We start from the raw sequence: 22,190 nt of genomic DNA on the forward strand, positions 1-22,190 counted from the left end.
TCGGCTGTACAGTTTGGAGAACAAGTATTTGATACACTGCTGATTTTTCAGGTTTTGCAACTTGCAAAGCATGTAGTAACACAAAACTACAGAAAATCACAGTAGATGATCTTCAAATAATTAATTTGCATTTTATTGCATGACATAAGTATTTGATTATCTATCAACCAGTAAGAATTTTGGCTCTCACAGACCTGTTAGTTCTTCTTTAAGAAGCCTGCCTCTTCTCCACACATTGACTGCACCTGTTTAAACTCATTACCTGTATAAAAGACACCTGTCCACACAATTAGCCTCCAGCCTCTCTACAATGCCCAAGACCAGAGAGCTGTGTAAGGAGATCAGGGATAAAATTGTAGACCTGCACAAGGCTGGAATGGGCTACAGGACAATAGGCAAGCGGCTCGGTGAGAAGGCAACAACTGTTGGTGCAATTACCGTATTTTCTGGACTATAAGGCGCACCTTAAACGAATGGCCCATTTTAAAACTTTGTCCTTATATAAGGCGCACCATTAATGCATCATGTCAGATTTTTAATCCAAATCATTTTCCATTTTATCTTTTTTATTTCAACTTCAGATGCAACAAATTACTTTATAATCACAAAATAATGATCCATAGTCTTTTTGATTCATATTCTTCAGCGGACCACTAATGATTGATTTCATGACACAATACTTCGGGCCAGTTTAAATTTAGGAATTTGGTCCGTACAAAGGCGCACCGGACTATAAGGTGCGCTGTCGGCTTTTGAGAAAATTTGAGGTTTTTAGGTGCGCCTAAAATGAGAGAAATTCAAGAAAACGGTCAATCTCCCTCGGTCTGGGGCGCCATGCAAGAGTTCACCTCGTGGGGCATCAATGATCATGAGGAAGGTGAGGAATGAGCCCAGAACTATATGGCAGGACCTGGTCAATAACCTGAATAGAGCTGGGACCACAGTCTCAAAGAAAACTATCAATAACGCATTAGTCGAGGATTAAAATCCTGCAGTGCACGCAAGGTCAAGCCAACGCATGTCAAGGCCCGTCTGAAGTTTGCAAATGATCATCTGGATGATCCAGAGGAGGAATGGGAGAAGGTCTGATGAGACAAAAATATAAACTTTTTGGTTAAAACTCCACTCGTCGTGTTTGGAGGAAGAAGAATGATGAGTACAACCCCAAGGACACCATCCCAACTGTGAAGCATGGCGGCGGAAATTCATTCTTTGGGGATGTTTTCTGCAAAGGGAACAGGACGACTGCACTGTATTCAGGGAAGGATGGATGGGGCCATGTATCATGAGATCTTGGCCAACAAGCTCCTTCCCTCAGTAAGAGCATTGAAGATGGGTCACAGCTGGGATTTCCAGCATGACAACGACCCAAAACACACAGCCAGGGCAACTAACCAGTGGCTCCATAGGAAACATCTCAAGGTCCTGGAGTGGCCTAGACAGTCTCCAGACCTGAATCCATGAGAGAATCTTTGGAGGGAGCTTGAAGTCCGTGTGGCCCAGCGACAGCCCTGAAACCTAAGGCTCTGGAGGAGATCTGTATGGAGGAGTGGGCCAAAATCCCTGCTGCAGTGTGTGCAAACCTGGTCAAGAACTTCCATCACAGTTGAAGAGTACCTATGATAGAAATTACAGACTTCTACATGCTTTGCAAGTGGGGAAAGCTGAAAAATCAGCAGTGTATCAAATACTTGTTCTCCCCACTGTAGTTGAATTACATTGACTTTTCCGCAATTACAAAACAGGCCATCCGAACACCCGAGTAGATGCAATTAGCCACAAACTGGGCGCGGAACGGCTGCAGTGCGGTTTCTCCACGGAAGGAATGCCGGTGCACTGCAACTCACACCGATGGCAATCAACTGCGTTGCGTCTCTGGGAATCTCGGCCACAAGATCGTAGGGGGGTGCACGCTTAAGCGCTGAAGTTACGTGATTAAAAGAGAGCTATTTGTAAACAATACCCATCCATTATTTCACATTGATACGTTTTCTGGACATTATTTCTGGGACTTTGGCTCTTCTACCATGGTTAAGCACGTTTTGTTAGGTTGTTTTTTTTGGTCATGTTCTATTCATTTCGAACTCTTTTTTTCGCCTTTCAAATGTTCAACTCATGCCAAGCTGTGTAGTTAGATGAAATTGATCTGTCTGTAGGTTGTAGATGTGATTTTTCATGAATTAAAAGGAAAAACGAGTTTGCTGAACGTTTTAAATATACCTGATTCACCTCGTACACCGGCGTCCGGGAAAAATCGAAGACTTGCGGACAGCAAGCGAACGACGGCAACGTTCCACTGGCGCGCCGCAGCCAGTGTGAGTTGACTCATCAACTCCAATGCTTTCTATTCAAGATCGTGCCGCAGCCGTTCTGCACCGGTGCGAGAGGCAATGGCGGGCGGGCTAGGAGTAGCAGCTAGCTTTGTTAGCCGCTAAATACACAGGCACTTCGAAAGCAACATGAGCTAAGCCAGGGGTGGGCAAACCTTTTGACTTGCAGTATTTCTGTGAAGTAATAGAAATGACATGTAAAGGTCATTGCATAAAAAGTTTTTACTTTTACTAGGTAGTAAAGCATGGATATTGTTGGATTTTGTCCACAATTTAGGGAGCGCGTTATCTGCGCCTCACGTCAAAAGCCATTGCCAATCACCTGTTATCCAATTTACCGTATTTGCCGGTGTATTGGTCGACCTTTTTCGATCCAAAATCGACCGAAAAAAATCGACCTCGACTTATACACCGAGTCATAAAATTTAACTTCGTATTCATCGCTTCAAATGTGATGGTAACCAAGGCTGTTTCTCATGCATCTCATTGTGCGTGGGTGTGCGTCCGTCAGGCTCATCAAACAGCGAGAAACTGAATCATTATAAAGCGTTCGTCGCATTAACACGCATCCTCAGCAACAATTTCAAATATTCTCACCTCAATAACGGACATCGAAAGCCAGGCAGCGACGATGACTGCTAGGGGGAAGTACTGGGTATTGAGCGAATGTGCGAGTCATCGCGCGTCAAGCAACGACAATAACTACCGGTACGTAAGCATTCAATCGCCATGTCTAAATGAATGTCGTTGGCACTTAGAAAATATTCGCCAAACTTGGCCAGACTTCCAGGGGAAGAGGCCGAATTTTCACTTGTTCTGGCCGACCGGAGGAACCAGCCGAGGCGGACACTTTACGGCGGTTGAGTCGGCACTTAGAATATATTCGCCAAACTTGGCCGGACTTCCAGGGGAAGAGGCCGAATTTTCACTTGTGGTGGCCGACACGGGGAACCAGCCGAGGCGGACACTTTACGGCGGTTGAGTCGTTCGCACTTTGAAAATATTTGCCAAACTTGGCCAGACTTCCAGGGGAAGAGGCCGAATTTTCACTTGTGGTGGCCGACATGGGGAACCAGCCGAGGCAGACACTTTACGGCGGTTGAGTCGTTGGCACTTAGAAAATATTCGCCAAACTTGGCCGGACTTCCAGGGGAAGAGGCCGAATTTTTACTTGTTCTGGCCGACATGGGGAACCAGCCGAGGCGGACTCTTTATGGCGCAAGAGCCGTTGGCACTTAGAAAATTTGAACCGGGCGGCGTGCGCGAGTGCGCGGCCCGCTGGAAGTCGAATGAGGCTCCGCGATTTCATCCGCGGTGCTTATAAAGTGCCGATCCGCTCGGCCGGAGCTATTTTCGGCCACCCGGCGCGTGTGCACGGCCTCCCGGCTGTGCCGGGCGGCGTGCGCGAGCTCGCCGGCTGCTGGAAGTCGTATGAGGCTCCGCGATCTCCTCCGCGGTGCTTATAAACAGCCGATCCGCTCAGCGGGAGGTATTCCCGGCCACTTGGCGCGTGCGCATGGCCTCCCGGATGTGCCGGGCGGCGTGCGCGAGCTCGCCGGCTGCTGGAAGTCGAATGAGGCTCTGCGATCTCCTCCGCGGTGCTTATAAAGAGCCGGTCCGCTCGGCGGGAGCTATTTCCGGCCACTTGGCGCGTGTGCACGGCCTCCCGGTGGTGCCGGGCGGCGTGCGCGAGTGCGCTGGCCGCCGGAAGTCGAATGAGGCTCCGCGATCTCCTCCGCGGTGCTTATAAAGTGCCGATCCGCTCGGCTTGGAGCTATTTCCGGCCTCCCGGTGGTGCCGGGCGGCGTGCGCGAGCTTCGCCGGCCGCTGGAAGTCGAATGAGGCTCCGCGATCTCCTCCGCGGTGCTTATAAACAGCCGATCCGCTCAGCGGGAGGTATTCCCGGCCACTTGGCACGTGCGCATGGCCTCCCGGATGTGCCGGGCGGCGTGCGTGAGCTCGCCGGCTGCTGGAAGTCGAATGAGGCTCTGCGATCTCCTCCGCGGTGCTTATAAAGAGCCGGTCCGCTCGGCGGGAGCTATTTCCGGCCACTTGGCGCGTGTGCACGGCCTCCCGGTGGTGCCGGGCGGCGTGCGCGAGTGCGCTGGCCGCTGGAAGTCGAATGAGGCTCCGCGATCTCCTCCGCGGTGCTTATAAAGTGCCGATCCGCTCGGCTTGGAGCTATTTCCGGCCTCCCGGTGGTGCCGGGCGGCGTGCGCGAGCTCGCCGGCCGCTGGAAGTCGAATGAGGCTCCGCGATCTCCTCCGCGGTGCTTATAAACAGCCGCATGCGCACGGCCTCCCGGAATTTGAACACATTTCGTCAATAAATTTCGCATATTGAATTTTGAAGTTTAATATAATGCAACAATTGAGCTCGACTTATACAAAGGATACATCATAAAATCGTAAATTTCCGTCGAATTTTAGGGGGTCGACTTATACACCGAGTCGACTTATACACCGGCAAATACGGTACTCACTGCATGCTCGTTTGATTTCTTCAGATTTAGGAAAATGCTAAGACACTGAAGCACAAATTAGACTTACACAGGTTGGTTGAGTTCAATCACAATTCTTGTTCAAAAAGCTCTGTTTTCAGGAAAGTACAATACAGCGCTGGGCCCTTCAAGAGCGGAAAGTCTCCATTCAGAAAAGGCAACGTTCAAGGTTCTTTGGTTAGCTTATATCAGCTGCACATGCCAGTGTGGGCCGAGTTTGATGGGTGATGAGTCTTTGGGGTGGGGCAAGTTCGCCATGGGAGTGGGTGCTGGTTATTGGGCGATTCGGTGTGTGTGGGGGCTGTTGTCTTCCATCCCGTCTTTCGGCCTTGGCGATCATCTTTGGCCGAGTCCTTGGCTGGCTCCCTCTGGCACCTGCTGCTTTTATCTCCACGTGACCTTCCTGTGAACATTCTTCTCCAATCTTGGACATGCACTGTCGTACCTCATTCTTTCAATTTTGTCATTTTGTACGAAATTATGTTAGCTTTTTGCTGTGACATCATTAATCTATTGCTGTTCCCTGACTATGTAAAGTTTGTGCTTTTAATACTTCATGTCTTTGCTTACGTCATTATATTCTTAGTTTAATCCTGCTTCCAACCGTATCTTTTCTTTGTTAGGCAAAATATTTCCCTCTGTGCAGAGCGTTCAGTAATAATCAAAAACTGGCGTCTAGCATTAGTCAAAACATAAGATACAATCAAGTACTGAACGGTCAAGACGACTCTGGCCGTGTCCATGATTTAGAGAAAAAACATCAGGCATGCATTACACAGTTCCTTAAGGGTCATTAAGCTATTTAGGCAATATATCAAAAGTCATTTGTTCTTTCAAAGTGCTCAGAAATATATATCAGATCATAAAGTTATAAAAACCTTTCTCATTACCATTTATCAAAAATGTTTAGTTATGTCTTCTTTATTGATTTGGTGTGTAGGTATAATTATAAGCTTAAAATGTTTCTTTTATTGATTTGATGTGTGAATATACTTTTCTGCTTATGTACTTTATTCAATGAGGTTTGAGCATATCTGTTTTTGTAGCTAGGTAGGACTTTTTGTATTTCAAACCCATTCCTTCACTCCCTCTGTTGACCTGAGGTCACCAAAATCATTGATGCCACCAGGGTCCCTCTGTTGGCACACAACGTCCCTCTGTGGAGCCGCTTCAAGTCCCTCTGTGGGGCCGCCAATGAGTGAGAAAATAAATATAGATAAAATTCATACCCAGACATTTGTAAAAGAGAGAGTGGAAAGGCAATTGGCCTAGATGGCATTCCAGTGACAGCATGGAACTATCAAGGAGGGATGGCAGGGGAGATTGTTAAAAAGCGAGAAGATTCCCAGAAAGGTGCTGACTTCTATTTTGTATTTCAGACCACGGCGATACGCAGAAGTGTAGTAGCTACAGAGGTGTTGTTATGTTGATTAACCAAAGCATGAAGTTATCGGAAAGAATGTTAGAAGCGAGGCTTGGAAATCTCTACTGGCCAAAATAATGGAGAGTGTGGCAGAGATGAAGATGTTGCAGGACATGCAGATGGTTGGTGTGGCCGCACAGAAAGATATGGAAACGATTACTCTGCAGTCGCGGCCCCTAACAGGAGCAGCCGAAAGAAGTGGAAGATGAGAAAGAAAATGTGAAAGAAAAATACATAAACAAATAACGAAATACATACATACATATATAGTACATATAGACAGACAGACATCGAACGATTGCCCGTTCGGTCACTCAGTCATTCAGTCAGTCACTCAATGAATCACTCAATGAATCACTCAATGAATCAATAAACCAATCAATCAATCAATCAATCAATCAATCAATCAATCAATCAATCAATCAATCAATCAATCACACAGGTGTTAATTAATTTGTAATTGTATTGCAAGCAATTTAAAATCTAATGGAATATGTGGATGTCCATATCTGTTTTATCAAATTCTAATCCTACTTTACAAAGGTAAAAGGCCAAAATCAAGGCCTGGGGGTCAGATGCAGCCCGCCACATGATTTTATGCGGCCCGCGAAGACAAATTGTGCTTCATATTTATGTGTCATTAATCGAATTGCAAATTGTCTTCACTTTTAATAATATTTTATTTTATTTTTAAATATTAGACCAGTTTTTATTTGTCTGATTTGAAAGCGAGTTACTTGTCAGTTTGTTTTGTAGCTTTTACTCTATATAATATGAGGTGCTCACACATTTATTTGGGTATGACAGCCATACCGGTCCTCCGAAAGAAGCTATGACTACACTGCGGCCCGTGAACAAATGAGTTTGACACCCCTGGTACAAGGGATAGCCTTCTCATTGATCAATCACGTATCTTAAATTATGCTTTTCCTCCTTTGAAGCGACGATGTACTTCAAACCCAAACGGCACCATTTTATAGGGAAAAAACTTGTTGAATCTATTTGTTTTCGACATAATACTTCCGCAATCATCTTAAATTTGTTCAGTTTATCAATCCCTTCCATTGTTTATCCTGCAAATGAATCACGTGAATAATGTGTTATTCAAACTTTAACGTTCATAATCCACCTGTTCCCAATTTGGTTGGAGTCTGTATGTTATTGTTCTAATTTTTTTTTTTTACATTTAATACTCTCCCACCTATTTGATCCTATCTTGTGAAGGTCTACAGTTTATTATAAGCTATTTTGAAACTCTTCACACTTGTTACCAGGCTTTGGCTCGATCTCATGATGTTGTCTCCCATTCACTTCATTTCTGCCGAGCTGCTTCTTCTCCTCCGTCCAGCATGTTGAAGACTTAAAAACCATCAAATCTGAAAATACTTAAAATCTCACAATTCCCCCCTTTGTTTTTTTTTTTTGTTTTGTTTGAACCAGGAGCAGATGGATGTAGAGTTTGTGTGAAGTAATAGAAATGAGATGTAAAGGTCATTGCATAAAAGGTTTGTACTTTTAGTAGGGAGTAAAGATTTGGATATTCAAAAAAAGCTTTTTGAAAACAAATGCATTTATACATGACACTGTTCTTATGAGTAATAGTTTCCATCACTTCAGCGCCTGCAGGTCAGATTTATGAAATAGGTCTATCTAATGAGGCGAAATCACATCAAACGGCAAACATTCTGACCAAATACATCATCTTGAAGAATCAGTGAAAGAATACATCTAAATAAAGTAATAACGAAATCAATATTATTGTTGGTTTCCCTTTTTTGCTAATGCATCATGGTCTGGAGTAAAATTTGTTGTGGTAATTCTTAGGATAGAGTCGAGGTGTCGGTCCGTTAACCTACATCTGTGACGGGCTTTGTTAACATTCATGTGGCTGAACGTCTGCTCACACACGTAGGTCGAGCCAAATTGTCCACTCTTTTTTTAAACACTCGGCACTCAGTGTCCTCCTTTCTTTTCCTCGGGCCACTCATTTTAATGAAAGGATTCCAGGGGAAGGTTTGTGGGTGGCATTGGCGTAAAACTGTATCTAAAACCTCAGCACGCGAATTACGAAAATGCTGACGTCACAGCCCACACTCGAAATTCGGCACTGATGGAAATAGAGTGCGGAGTACTACTTAGTACGTACACGCACTTGTGAGTTTGCACGAGCTTTCTGACACGGCTTCCGGGAGTAAATGCACGGGCGGGCGCTTCCCCATCTATTGAGGAAACATATTAATTGCAGGGAAAACGACCCCCCCCAAAAAAAGTTTAATAATACAATTTATTCAGGTTTGGCAGGCCGGATTAAACGGCCCCGTGGGCCGGATGTGGCCCACGGGCCATAAATTGCCCATATCTGAGCTAAGCCCTCTCACCTAATCACCACATGGTGCAGGGACAACAACCTCCTGCTGAACATCAGCAAGACCAAGGAGATTGTTGTTGACTTCCGGAAGGGTCACACCCAACACCTGCCACTGACCATCGACGGTGCAGCACCAGATTCCTGGGGATGCACATCAGTGAAGACCTCTCCTGGACCACCAACACTGCATCACTGGCGAAGAAAGCTCAGCGCCGCCTGTACTTCCTGCCGAAACTCAGGCGAGCAAGTGCTCCACCAGCCATCATGACCACATTCTACCGTGGCACCATTGAGAGCGTCCTCTACAGTTGTATCGCTGTGTGGGGTGGAAGCTGCACTGACTACAACATGCAGCGCATAGTGAACACAGCTGGTAGGATTATTGGCGCTTCACTCCCCTCCCTGAAGGACATTAACACCTCCCATCTCACACGCAAGGCGACCACGATTGTGAGAGATGTGAGTCACCCCGCTCACACTTTGTTTGATCTACTGCCCTCTGGGAAGAGGTACAGAAGCCTGCGCTCCCACACCACCAGACTCACCAATAGCTTCATACTCCAGGCTGTTAGGATCCTGAACTCTCTCCCCCCTCCACTGCATAATGTCCTAGCCTTTTGGGCCACGTTGGCTACCTTGCACTACTCCTCCTGTACTTTTGCGCTCTATCCTGACTGTGTGCTGTATGCACAATTGCTCCATTTCAACCACGTTGCTCTTATTTATTTATTATTTATTCATTGCTCTTATTATTCGTTGTATATGCCTTCTTGTTTTTACTTTTTGTATTGTTTACTTGAATGTTTCGTTGTCCGTGGACCTATATAATATAATATGATAATATAATATGTAATATGTCTTGTCACCGTGGGACAGTAGGAAACGCAATTTTGATCTCTTTGTGTGTCTTGACATGTGAAGAAATTGACAATAAAGCAGACTTTGACTTATCTTTCTTGATTCGGTTGGGCATTCTGCTTGTTCTGCGGGCTCGGCACTGGGTCACTTTCCTCTTCACAGTGCAGTCACCTCATTGGCCACCAACGTCCACATCTGTTTTGCGCCCCGTGGACGCCCTTTTGCGATTGGCCACCTCAGTGGAACGACAAGGCCTCCTCCAAGAAACACCTTCAACCTGAAGATTGTCAGCAGCGTAAACTAAACCACATCAAGCAACTCAAGTGCACAGCAATGATGTCCGTCAGAGCTCAAATGTCACTTTGTTAAAATGAGAAATAATGGACAACACATTGGTCATCTTCTATGATGGAGCTACAATTACAAACACTTACTCTATATTAACCAATAGTACTCATTCATTTGTGACTTTTTTCATTTCTATGTGACCTATAGTTGATTGATGCATACTACAGCTAAACTGTCATTGATTTTTAAAAAGGACAGGAGAAAAAGTGTCCCAAAGTAACTTTTATTAAAACATGGTTGCACAAGACAAGCAGACGGAACCAAATGTTATGGATTTCCTAGATTAAGTTTGCAAGCACCGGTCCATCATTGTTCAAAGCGGAAGACCACCTACGCAAATCTACTAACAGTACGACTCAAGTTGAATAGAAAAAGTAAAGCGTACTTTACCTCACAAATGTTCAGTCAGGAAAAGAAATGAGGAAAAAAAATCCTTTTGTTTGTAATCTTAGAATGACTTTTTTTTTTCTTTATTTGTTACGTGGTACTCTAGGTACGAGACCAATCCCTGTATAACAGAGAAGAACATGTTATCCAAGTCTTGAATTCTCAGATGAAAAACCAAAAGAATGTTGACGGACAAAGCCTTCAAACGAGAGCCTCCCTCGTGTCTCCTCCTACTCTAGGTTGACATTAGCAAGGAGTCCAGAAGAGTGGAGATTAATATTGTCTCATCATTTTGAGGTGTCCCAGGGAGCTTTGGTTTAGCATCTCCTGGGGACTCCAATGGTTTCAGCAGAATCTGAGGGTTTCTGGTCAGAATTTCCTGCAGACTGGCTTTGGGCCAATAGAATCTGAGGGCTTCTGGTCAGAATCCCCTACAGACTCCAAGAGCTTCTGGTCAGCAAAATCTGAGGGCATCTGGTCAGAATCTCCTACAGACTCTAAGAGCTTCGGGTCAGCATCTTAGGCAGAGTCAGAGTTTTTGGTCAACATCTTGGGCAGACTCTGAGATATTTCGGTCAGCATCTCCCTCAGACTCAGAGAACTTGGGGTCAGCGTCTCCTGCAGACTCTGAGAGTTTCTGGTCAGCATCTCCTGCAGACCCTGAAAGTTTGAGGTCAGCGTCAGCTGGAGAATCTGAGAGGTCTGGCTTGGTGTCTCCTAGAGACTCTGAGAGCTTGTGGTCAGCATCTTCTACGGTCTGCTCGAGATGATGCAGCCTGGTTTGGGATCGGGTTTGTCGGATGGGGACATGGGAGGATGGAGGAGTTCTCTTTTTTGCAGTTTTCCCTGGCATTCTAGGAGCGGGAATAGATTTGAGCTTGGTTGATGCTTCACGGCGTGGTTCTGGAAAGCTCCTTGGGTTTTCATCATCTGGTTTGGCTTCACAAGTTTTAACATGCTGAGTTTGCGTCGCATGTGCTGGCGTGCTTTCAGGACCCTCTCCATGTGGACTCGCAACGCAAGTGTCAAGCAGAACTCCCTCAGGTGCTCGCTCGGGGGTGGTCTGCAAAGACCAAACTGATTTGATTAGGAGCTCTGATTCGGACTGCAGTTGGAGGCTTTCTGGCAGTGCGGAATCTGGCTGAGGAGATTCATTTGAAGGTTGGGCTGCAGAATGCGCCACTGGTTCAGCGATAAATGGACCTTTGTGGGTCTCACTTATGTCTACTACCCCTGACTTTAACAAGGACAAGGGTCCCGTCTTGTCCTTTGAACTGTAGAAGATACCAAATAAATCCTGGGCTTTTGCAGCAGCCAGGTTAGTTTTTGGTTTGTCAGACTTATGAGCGCCATCCACCATGCTGAAGGGCGGCGGTGGTTTGACAAATACCATGTGAGTCTGCTCACTCTCTGGGACACCGGGAGCGGCCACATCCGGCTCCATGTCCACCATTTCCACTTGAACAGGTGACTGAACAAATTGCGACACTTGGGGAGCCGGATTAACAGGCCTCGAAGGCAGGGGAGTGGCCCAGTTAACCTCAGGCCTCAAAGTCAGGGGAGTGGCCCAGTTAACCTCAGGCTTAACCTCAGGTCTCGCTGGCGGGGGAGTGGCCGAGTTAACCTCAGGCTTAACCTCAGGCCTCGAAGGCGGGGGAGTGGCCGAGCTAACTTCAGGCCTCGACACGGGTGGAGTTGGTTTGCTCGCTGACGAGGCTGGATTTGACCCAGGTAAAGAGCTGGTGTCCGATGGGGTCGAAGGGAACCGAGGCGGGGCTGGTCTAACAACGCCTAGGGTAGAACTTGACCTAGGTAAGGATGAGCCCAAGCCCGAATGGAATGTGGTCGGCGCTGGTCTGACAAATGCGAGGGCGGGACTCGATGCCGGGAATGCTGCTCTGGGATCAGACAAATAGTGAAACTGAGACACAAGTTGGCCAGGCTGGGATTCGATTTTGGAAGCGGCTGGATTGAGAGTGTCCCGCTTGGCTTCCGGCAGTCTCTCAAGAGGAGGAAAAAGGGCTCTGTCCGGTATGGGTGAGCCCTGACGAACTATGAAGGGGCTGCCAGTGCTAAGAGCTGCGGGTTTTATCACAGTGCACTTTCTCCTCTGAGCTGCAGGAGGGGCTGAAAAGTCGGCAGGCACTGGCGACGCGTTGGCGCCACTCGATACCCGCGGCGCCATTGAGCTGTCGGTACCAGATAACTTTTGCGCAATTTCCTTAGCGAAGGCCACAGACTTTGCAAACGAGTCGGCATTGGCATCTCGTTGGTCGTCCTTGATGAACTCGGCAGCCGCTTTCTGGGCATCTTTAGCTAGCTGGTTCTCCCGTTTCTTCCAGGTGAACTTTCCGATGGTCGCTGGTAGCTTTGCAGCGTCCGGGTTCTGCTTGAGTAGTTTGGCTCTCATGGCCAGACTGGGTCCGCAGATGACTTTGGGCGGGTGGCAGGGCTTGAGCACAGCTTCCACTTGCTCTGAGGCACTTTCCGCATTCTTCTCCTTGTCTTGTTCACGCTGGTGTTTGTCTAACTTGTATCTGTCGTCATGTTGTGGCCGGCGCTCGTACTGCTCTTCTTCCTGGTTGTGATTCCGATACTGACGTCCTTCTTGGCTTGGTTTGTGTCGTTCTTGCTGATCTCTCCTCCAATTGGGCCTCTCTTCCTCTACAGCCCAATGGCACTTGTCACTTTTCTTCTTGGATCTCAATTTGTCCTCCTCTTCTATCCTGGCATAACAAGACATCCTCATAGTTTGAAGATCATTTTCCCTCTTCAACACTTTGGCTCTCTCTTCCTCCTGACCAGCTTTGGATGAGCTGAACTCTGTGACAAAGTCCTTTCCACCTTTTCTCTCCTTTTTGCCTTTGGTTTTCTCACCCTTGTCTTCTTCATGTTTACGTTTTTTGCCTGTCTGGTTGGAGGCCAGCCCAGCTTGGCGATCCAGATTTCTTCTCTGCTCATACAGGGGATTCTTGTGCATTTTTTTCTGAACAAGTGGATGAGAGAAGAAAAAAATGGTAATGTCAAAGATTCCCAACGACAGACTGTGGAATAGTGTGAACTCAGATGTTCTGAATTCAGTGCAGAATGGAATTGGGCCAATGAGAAAGACGCCAGAAAATGTGTCACCACGACAACAACCACATGCAATATAGCTGACGACCAGAAGCAGGAGCCGGCACCTTGCTTGCTTTGCTTGAGGGTTAGGGCAGGGGTCGGGAACCTTTTTGGCAGACAGAGCCATACATGCCCATTTTTTACAAATAATTCTCTGTGAGAGCCATACCATTAAAAAAAAAAAAAAACGATAGGCTAGATACAATTAAATGCATGTATTTTAATTAAGACCAACGATTTTTTGAGTGTACTAATGTATTATTTTTAATAACGTCACCAAAAGAGCCGTATCTGGCTCGCGAGCCATAGGTTCCCGACGCCTGGGTTAGGGTGAAAGACACTCCAACACGCTTTACACGTGGCTCTTATCTCCGGCCTCGGGCCAAAGCCTCACAAGTCACATATCATACAGTAATCCCTCGTTTATCGTGGATAATTGGTTCCAAGACCACCCGCAATATGCGAAAATCTGCCAAGTAGTGTCACCCTCTCATTTTTGACATACATACATTTTTGTGTATCAATAAATGTATATTAAACCATATAAGTGCATATGTTACCATTAGAACATTAAATAATAGTTTCAAACATGTAAATACTATAGTAATACGTAGTATAAATGACATACAGAAAATAATGTATAAATAATATAAATATGATGTGTGTGTGTGTGTGTGCGTGTTTGTGTGTGTAATATATGTAGATGTAGCTAAAGTATACGTACATACTGTAAATATGTTTTTAGCACTCTTCTATTATAATTTTTTTATAAAAAGGTACAATACTGTAAATATGTTTTGAGTTCTCTTATTATAACAACTTTTTTTATAACAAGGTACTGCAATTGTGTGTGCACTCCCGGCCTTCTGCTGGCGTGTGGGAAACTTTCGTGCCATAATTCCTCAATTTAGAAGTTTTATTTTGAATTATTTATTTATTTTTTTAATTTGGAAAAAAATCTGCGATGTACTGAAGCCGCGATAAATGAAGCGCGATATATTGAGAGATTACTGTATTTGTTTCAAAAATTGATACTTTTGGTCAGTCAACACGTGGGTGTTACTTTTACAAATGATTGACCAATCTAAAGCGTGGCTTGCGCAATGCTAACGATTGAACAAAGCTGCCATTTTGGGGGTCCCCCGCAAAGTGATGCTTTTGGACATATGAGGATTCTGCCCAATGCCAAAGTTAAAGCTAACGTGCCAGGTCAAACTCGCAGAGTTGCTGTCACAGGAGGCGACACAGGCGGCTGTTCAATACCTTGTAGTTGTCGTTGTGGCCGTGAGTGGTGACATGCTCTTCTGCGCAGATTGCGTCTCCAAAGAACTTTTCACACAGCAAACAGAAAAATCCGCGCACAGGAAATAAGAACTCAGAACCTGCAAGATAGCACCACAATAAATGTCAACCAGGAACCTCAAGACGTCCCAAACACACGCATTACCAGATGATAGACATGAGGTACCTTTGGCCGGTTTCATTAGCTTCTCTTCCGTCTGCGCTTTCTTCGCTGCTTGGGTGGGCGAGGAGGCCCACGGACGCTCGTAAGGGTCCAGAGTCTGGAAAAGACAACATCAGCTTGAAACTGGCAAAAAGGGCAAGTTTGGTCACGAGATGTTAAAAAGACAGGGAGACGGGGGGAAAAAACAAAACTTAAAAACCCGGCAAAATTCAGATAAGCCTAGAGTTTGGCCCAACAAACGACATCCGGAAATCTGACAGAATTAACGACCGAGGTCGAGCATGACAAACCTTGCGGTGGGTTTTGCTATGCAGGTGGTTAAAAAAATCGAACATGGATCCCGAGGTGAGGTTACAGCTTTTGCACCAATGGTTCCCAGCGTCGTAGTACTCAAAGGGCTCAGGGGGCGGAGTCGCGGGAATGAGCAGTTGCCGGTTTGCTTCCGACACATCCTGCTAAGAAATAAAGATGTGATTATGAGCATTGTTGTGATGGCAAAAAGTTTGATCACAACATTCAAGTGTTGTTTTGAAGTGTTCCATGAAGAGCTTGTTGATTTGTTTGTACCTTCAGGGAGATGCCACCGCCGCCAGCATCATTTTGTTGGCGCTTGCCATCTTGTTGGCGCTCTGGACTGTGCTGCATGCGCGGCCTACTTATACCGGGCCTGGCCAGCGCGTGGGCTTCCTGCGCCACCCGGGATGTCGAACGGGGATGGTCAGAGGGTCCGAGCCCCAAGATGAGCGCCACCTTATCGATCTCACTGCGCTTCTTCTCGGCCACCTCGTGCTCCTTGCGCAGGTTGGAGATCTGCATCATGATGTCCTCCTGCAGGAGGCTGATCTCCTGCAGGAGCGGGTCTTTGTGACCGTCCTTCTCGCGACGCTTCTTCCTCAGCAGCTCGCCTGAAAGCACAAAAAAAAAAAAAAAAAAAAACGCCACTCAGTCGGTTGTCGCAATGCAATATCTTGAGAGGCGCGCTGGCTGCAAAGAACACAGCAGGAACTGTCAGTCATGTCAAAAGGCGTGTCGGACAGGCCACGTGTAGATGACTCAAACAGCATAGATGCCAACACTGAGCAGACCGAAACGCAGTGTGATCACTTAGAATTGGGGGCAAATTCCTGAGCGCGATTTTCGGTCCAGTGTAATGCGCCAAAATAAGGCAGGGAAGACCAAAGGGAGGAAGAAGAAAACAAGCGTTCCGAGCAACGCATGTGCCAAGTGGGTCATTAGCTTGCTGCCGCCACTCAGGATGACGTATCGCCTCGCTGGCTGGCTGGCTCAACGAACTATTACCAAAGCTCCACTCCGAAATAAACAGCCAACGCTGACCTAAAGGTCATCATACACGGTCCTAATCCAGAATCTGCTTGGCTGACTACCTTTATGCCACAGCACCGTCGGTCCTAATGTAGTCCACCCTTCAAGCCAGTTGACATCTGGCCTTTGAAGGTGCCCACAAGTATACGTCATGACGGACACTCCCGCTGGTGTGCATGCATGCGCTACCTTGTTGCTTGCGGAGTCGCTCCAGTTCCTTCATGAGGTACTCCTTCTTTTTCATGCGCTGCTCTCGCTCCTGTCTCAGGTTCTCCCGCTCCTCCAGAACCTGAAAACCAGGTCATCGGCAAGACTCTTGGCGATGGCAAGGGGAGAAAGCGCACCAACCTTCTGCTTCTGGCTTTCGTTGTTCTCCTGCTCTGACACCTGACAGAAAGCCGGTACCGCTCCCTTCCCAGAGACCCAAGGAGTCTTGACGGCACCTGAACAACAAGCCAAGGTCACCCTTCAAGGGTCACGGGCCATGCTGGGGCTGCAATTAAAGGCCCCGGATGACATTTATCTTTAAATTGATGCCCGCCCCCACAGAAACAAAAGCAAACAACAGGGACATTTCCACTCAGTGACAAGTTTCACTCGTTGCTTTTTCCCTTCCGAGATTTACTTGTCATCCAATCAAACGGAAAACCAGCCCTCAGCTAAGTGGACACTGACTGACCTTTAACCTCAGGAAGTGGCGACGGCTGGGGCTCAGCTGCATGGTACGGCAGAGCTTGCAGGAAGTTGTTGGCACTGGGCGTCAGCGGGAAGTCGGTGGCGCCGGGTGTCGGCGGCAAGCTTGGGGGCGGATACAAAGGCGGGGGCCACCGCGGTTGCGCGTACGGCAAGAAGTTCCCGTACTGGCCGTAGCCTGGCGACAGATAGCTGGGCGCCAGCATACCTGGAGCATGCGAGGGCGGGTAGGAGGGAGGGACGGGCATGGTCGCAGGGACGGGCGTCGCCGACAAAGGGGCTGCGGTGTCAATGGCGGCCGTTTGCTGTGGCGCCTCACTTATAGCGCTGCCGACATCTTTGCTCCAACTGCCCGCACGTCTGGCGTGGCGGACCCGTTTGTCGTCGTCCTCCTCTTCCTCATCTGAGCTGCGGCTGCGCCTGCTGTGACCTTCGTCAGAGCTGCCGGAGGAGTAACGTGGACGCCGTCGCTTGGGTGTCTTATTTCCATGCAAGCGCTCCTTGGTCCTGGCAGCCAGTTTGCTGATCTCTGTCACACCCAGATCCAAGCCGATGGTCTTCAAGAGGTTCTGAAGCTTCTGGTAGTCTTCCAGTGCCTGCTGATCGTTCTCCTCGTCCGGCGGCGGTTCGGAAGCATGGGAAACAGAGGCGTGAGCCGAGGGGGTCCAATCCGTACAGACCTCGCCAGCAATGGGAGGCGAGACCACCGTAGGTATGGCGGCCGGCAGCAGATCGTCGTAGAGAACGTCCTCCGTGACATCACCGTACAGATCAAAGGCGTGGTTCTGGAGTGGCTCGGGCGGAACCACTATCTCGGGTTCTGCCGAGTCTCCATACAGGAACTTCTCCTCGTCGTCAATATCAGTGGCCAAACTCTTGGCTTCTTGGGCCACCGCCGCCAGGTCCAGCAAATTCAGGATCTCCTTGATTTCCGCGTTGAAGTCGGCCCGCTGCGACATCTGCGGGTCGGACCGCAGCTCGTTCAACACGGACGCCACGGCGGCCGAATCCATTCCTTTAACGGCCCGCAGGAGCTCCTCCGCTACGTGAGACAGGCCCGAGTCACAAGTCTGAACGACACAAACGCACACACAAAGTCACCTCGTGAACAAAGACGGCATGGGGACTGGCACCAGAACTATTGGCACCAAATTGCAGTCGGCGTCCTTTGGCACAGTCCCAAATACAAAAGGCCCTCCCGGCATTGGGACGTGAAACTTGCTTGGCGAGTGCTGCCACGGACAACTCAAATCGTTTAATTGCCTAACAAGCCAAAGCGCAAACTCCAAAGTGCGCTGTGGTCAGCTCAAGTTTCTGAAGCCTCCTTTTGGTTGCAAATGTCACCAGTTCGTGAGAAAAAAAGATGTTAGCAAAGCAACAGGGCTACGGCGCAGCTTAAGACAGGACCAAGTGACAAAGGATGGGATTGAAAAAGTCGCTTCAAGTCGCAAGCTGTGGAAATGTTCTTATGGTTCTCGCCAGCTTGAGGAGGCCATGCTGGCCGGGTAAACGCGCATGAGGCAACACCGCTCACTTTCACTGCACCACTCAAGTTTCAAAGCAATCGCAACTTGAACAGTCGCCTTCTTCAGCATAGAGCGATTCAATGTGCCGATGTGACTGAGTTTACTACAAGGCCAGTTAGCTTCTGTCGAGGTACTTTGGAAAGGACCATCCATCCATCTTCTGCACCACTTGTTCCCGCAGGGGTGGCGGGTGTGCTGGAGCCTATCCCAGCAGTCATCGTAGGCGGGAGGACACCCTAAACTGGGCCAGCCAATCGCAGGGCACACAGAGATGAACAACAATTCGCACTTATGGGCAATTTGGAGCGCTCAATCAGCCTTGTTTTAGGGAGGTGGGAAGAAACCGGAATTCCCGGAGGAAACCGTCACAGGCACGGGGAGAACATGCAAACTCCACACAGGGTGGAATCGAACGCGCACCCTCCGAACCAGTGCACCACCGAGCCACCTGAAAAGGACCAGGGTGCGTTCAATGGGTATATTCAATGTGTTCAATGTGGTCATCGGAAGGAACGCACCCTCACCAACGGTGAGTGCTCGTAGTCGGAGCGTTTCTTGAGGATGGACTTGGTGGGCAGACGCAACAATTCTTCCTGCTCCTTCCTGCGACGAGCCACTTCCAGTTCGCTGAAAGGTTTGGCACGGGGGCTGCTGGAGCTGCTGCTGGAGCTGCTGCTGGTGCTCCGCTTCCTGCTGTGACTGCTGGCCCGGCTTGGGGCCCGGCTTGAGGCCCGGCTGGACGCCCGTCCTCGACTGCGCCCTCTGGACGTGGACCGAGACTTACTGCGCCGCTGGCTGCGATGGCGGCTCTTGCTCCTTGCGCGACTTCTGCTGCGGACGCAACTGCGGTCCGGACTTCTGTCTCTGTGGCGACACACACAGCCAATGTTGACATCCTCCATTTCCATGGTGGGCAATCGGTCTCTGAGTGACATGTTTGAGGGATTTTCTCCAAAACGTGTGACAGCACGCTTAAAATATTCTCCAAAACAAAACCATTAAAGGATGACCACTGATGAGTTATTCATTCGCTGAGGTTGTTGAGGCTTTTGTACATAAACAAGATTATGGTGCGTGTAATATGATCGAGACATATGGCTGGGGATCAAACCACCAACCTCTTGGTTGGGAGAACGCCACTTTACCACTGAGCATGCTGCCACGGGGTGTCTGCGATTCTGGTAGCCCAAGCAGTCGGTATGGCGATCTGGCCTGTTTCCAGATATGAAAGTCTTTTGACATTTTGGGAAAATCTGGGGAGTGAAGGATTGGCAATGCACAATGATTCACGCATGTGAATCGGCAATCCTTCACTCGTTCCTTACTGGCTCGCAGTCACCATTAAGGGGGAGTTTGATGCGGTAACAAGCGATGTGGCCGTTCCAGCTAGACTGTCATTTATGAGAAACGTTGTCACATTGCTACGTAGGTTTATGAGCGAATAAGAAGTTCGGACCTGTCGTGCTGACGCGGAGTCGTGGAGCTGGTTAGCTCGTTGCCCACCGTGATGACGAGTTTGTGGTCAACGGGAAGACGATGGCAAGGAGACGGCGACCTCTGCAAACAAGTTTGTCATCACGTCCGATAAACTAGTTTTGTTGAACACTGCAAAAAACTCGAGACTTCTTTGATCTCCCCGTCCCGCTACCAAACACAAGCCCCGGAACTAGCCACTCGTGTGCGTTGCGCGTGTGTGTATTTGATTGCCCTGACCTCCCGGGGCGGAGCAGCGGAGCGGTGCTTCCCGCCTCGGTGTCCTGCTGAAGCGGGAGGATAGTAGCTGCGGTGCGGCGGAGGGCGATGGTAGTCGGGGTGTCCGCGGTGGTGGTAGTCCGAGTGGTACGGTGATCTGGGCCGATTTTGCTCATCGCCTCTCGGATGCGGGTACAGCCGCGGCGGGCCGCGGTTGTCGAAAGAGCCCCTCGGCGGAGGCCGACCGCGGAACATGTTTCGACGAGAACTAACAACGCTCGAACCGAAAGCAACACACGCTGCCGGTTCTTGCGCACGGCTTTGTGCTGAAACGTGGAGCCAAAAAAAACACAGGCAGAAGCTAAAGGTTCGTTTTGACAATGCGATGCATACTAGGCTAGCTGGCCTCCTCCTTCTTTTTCTTTCAGTGGCAGTTGGCCCGCAGCATTCAGATGCATCACCGCCACCTACCGGTCACCATCGGAAATCTCTTCCAAAAGCAGGGCTGCGTGCACTCATTTCACCCGGGAACTAAGCAGCAGAATCCTTTACCCGATTATTTTCTTTTTGATGCTCGCTACGCTATTAGTAACTACCAAAAGACTATACTATATTCTCAATTTAACTATTTAGTGCATGAAGAATATAGCGGTCTTCGATTGGTAAAATCCTGACAAGTTTTAAAAGGGATGAATATTAGACGGCGGCTCGGTGGAGACACTGATTAGCACGTCCACCTCACAGTTAGGAGGGTGTGGGTCCGATTCCACCTCTGGCCCTCCCTGTGTGGGGTTTGCATGTTCTCCCCATGCCCGCGTGGGTTTTCTCCGGGCACTCGGGTTTCCTCCCAGATCCCCAAAACATGATTTTTCGGCTGACTGAGCACTTCAAATTGTCCCTAGGTGTGAGTGCAAATGGTTGTTTGTCTCTGTTTGCCCTGCAATTGGCTGGCAACCAGTTCAGGGTGTCACCCGCCTACTGCCCGATGACTGCTGGGACATGCTCTAGCACGTCCGTGACCCCCTTGGGAACAAGCGGTATAGAAAATGGATGGATGGATGAATATTGAACGCTCAAGTCGGCCGACCCATACATCGGTGGCACCCCTTCGTGAGTCAACACAGTGTTGCCATGCGGTAACGACTTGAAGAATCTCCCTGAATGTTGGAGAAGCTGTTTACTTGATTACCTTGTTAGAACGAGCGTCTTTGGCACACATGATTCAGCAGCAGTCTCTTGCTTTCACTGGCCATGACACACATGGGCATCGATTTCAGTTAAGACTAGACGTAGGCAGACTGTGGCCCGCGGGCCACATCCGGCCCACGGGGCCGTTAAATCCGGCCCGCTAAAGGGAAATGTGCTTTCGGCAGTTTGCAAACATATTTTTTAAGGTTGTGTTAAACTTATAATCATATTAATATCTAGTATTGGAGTGCTTGTGTGGATTGGTGGGTGGCGAAGAATGTGCAGGCAAACTGCATGAACTTGTTTTCTTTGAAGTGTTGTGGAATAGGCTCAGACAGGGAGTACCGGACGAGAACACCTCAAGGTCGGTGAGAAACGAGAACAACAGCACGTCTATGTGGTCAGGCTTCGCGGGGAAATCCAACCACCTGACCTCAGTGATAACACCAACATGGGGAGGAGATGGCCATCGACCAATCATCTCACAATATTTTGCATGCTTTAATATTCATATTGTGTTTCTTTAAAACTGGGCAACCCGGAAGAATGTGTCGTCTTTTGGTGGTCACAAAAACGCACGAGTTTTAGTGTGAGGGACCCGGGACCCAGGCCTGTATTAGTGCGCTTTGTCAGGAATAAACAATTGGTAAATTTGATCTGATTGATCTACTGGTCTTCTCTCTGACAGAACGAACTCGCAAAATTGTTAGGTGCGCCAGTGTGTGGATTAGGACATAGCAATTTATGTGTTAAGTGTTGATCGCAATTTGGAGTCAGATCAATAACTAGAATCCGTAACCTAACACCGCCAAACCAGAATAAATTGTATTAATAAACTTCTTTTTGGTCATCCTTCCTGCAATTACTATGTTTCCCCAATAGATAGGGAAGAGCCCGCCCGCGCATTTACTCCCGGAAGCCGTGTCGGAAAGCTCGTGCACACTTACAAGTGCGTGTACGTACTAAGTAGTA

General features: G+C 48.3%; 1 protein-coding gene and 1 long non-coding RNA gene across 9 annotated transcripts; one reads left to right on the plus strand and one right to left on the minus strand.

Moving 5' to 3' along the window:
• Positions 1-4,669: 4,669 nt before the first annotated feature.
• Positions 4,670-20,464, minus strand: znf318 (zinc finger protein 318). Of its 7 annotated transcripts, none has more exons than XM_049735243.2 (11): positions 20,052-20,464; positions 19,795-19,895; positions 18,857-19,202; positions 16,799-17,882; positions 16,468-16,562; positions 16,309-16,408; positions 15,364-15,701; positions 15,087-15,251; positions 14,800-14,893; positions 14,595-14,713; positions 4,670-9,756 (listed from the first exon to the last, which is right to left on the minus strand). In XM_049735243.2, exons 1-11 carry the CDS (start codon positions 20,283-20,285, stop codon positions 9,652-9,654), a joined length of 2,781 nt encoding a protein of 926 aa, XP_049591200.1. In that variant the 5' UTR covers positions 20,286-20,464; the 3' UTR covers positions 4,670-9,651. The 7 variants fall into 7 exon arrangements, with proteins under 7 accessions (XP_049591200.1, XP_049591198.1, XP_049591196.1 ...); XM_049735241.2 differs by lacking the exon at positions 4,670-9,756 and adding an exon at positions 10,035-13,200 and having other exon boundaries at positions 18,863-19,202; XM_049735239.2 differs by lacking the exon at positions 4,670-9,756 and adding an exon at positions 10,035-13,200 and having other exon boundaries at positions 15,087-15,248.
• LOC137840799 (uncharacterized) lies at positions 19,770-21,874 on the plus strand. 2 transcript variants are annotated; one of them, XR_011087862.1, is made up of 2 exons: positions 19,770-19,905; positions 20,459-21,874. It is a non-coding gene; the product is annotated as an uncharacterized lncRNA (long non-coding RNA). The 2 variants fall into 2 exon arrangements; XR_011087861.1 differs by lacking the exon at positions 19,770-19,905 and adding an exon at positions 20,247-20,397.
• The last annotated feature ends 316 nt before the right edge of the window (positions 21,875-22,190 follow it).

Source organism: Syngnathus scovelli, chromosome 12 (genome assembly GCF_024217435.2).
Source record: "Syngnathus scovelli strain Florida chromosome 12, RoL_Ssco_1.2, whole genome shotgun sequence".
Taxonomy (NCBI): Eukaryota; Metazoa; Chordata; class Actinopteri; order Syngnathiformes; family Syngnathidae; genus Syngnathus; species Syngnathus scovelli.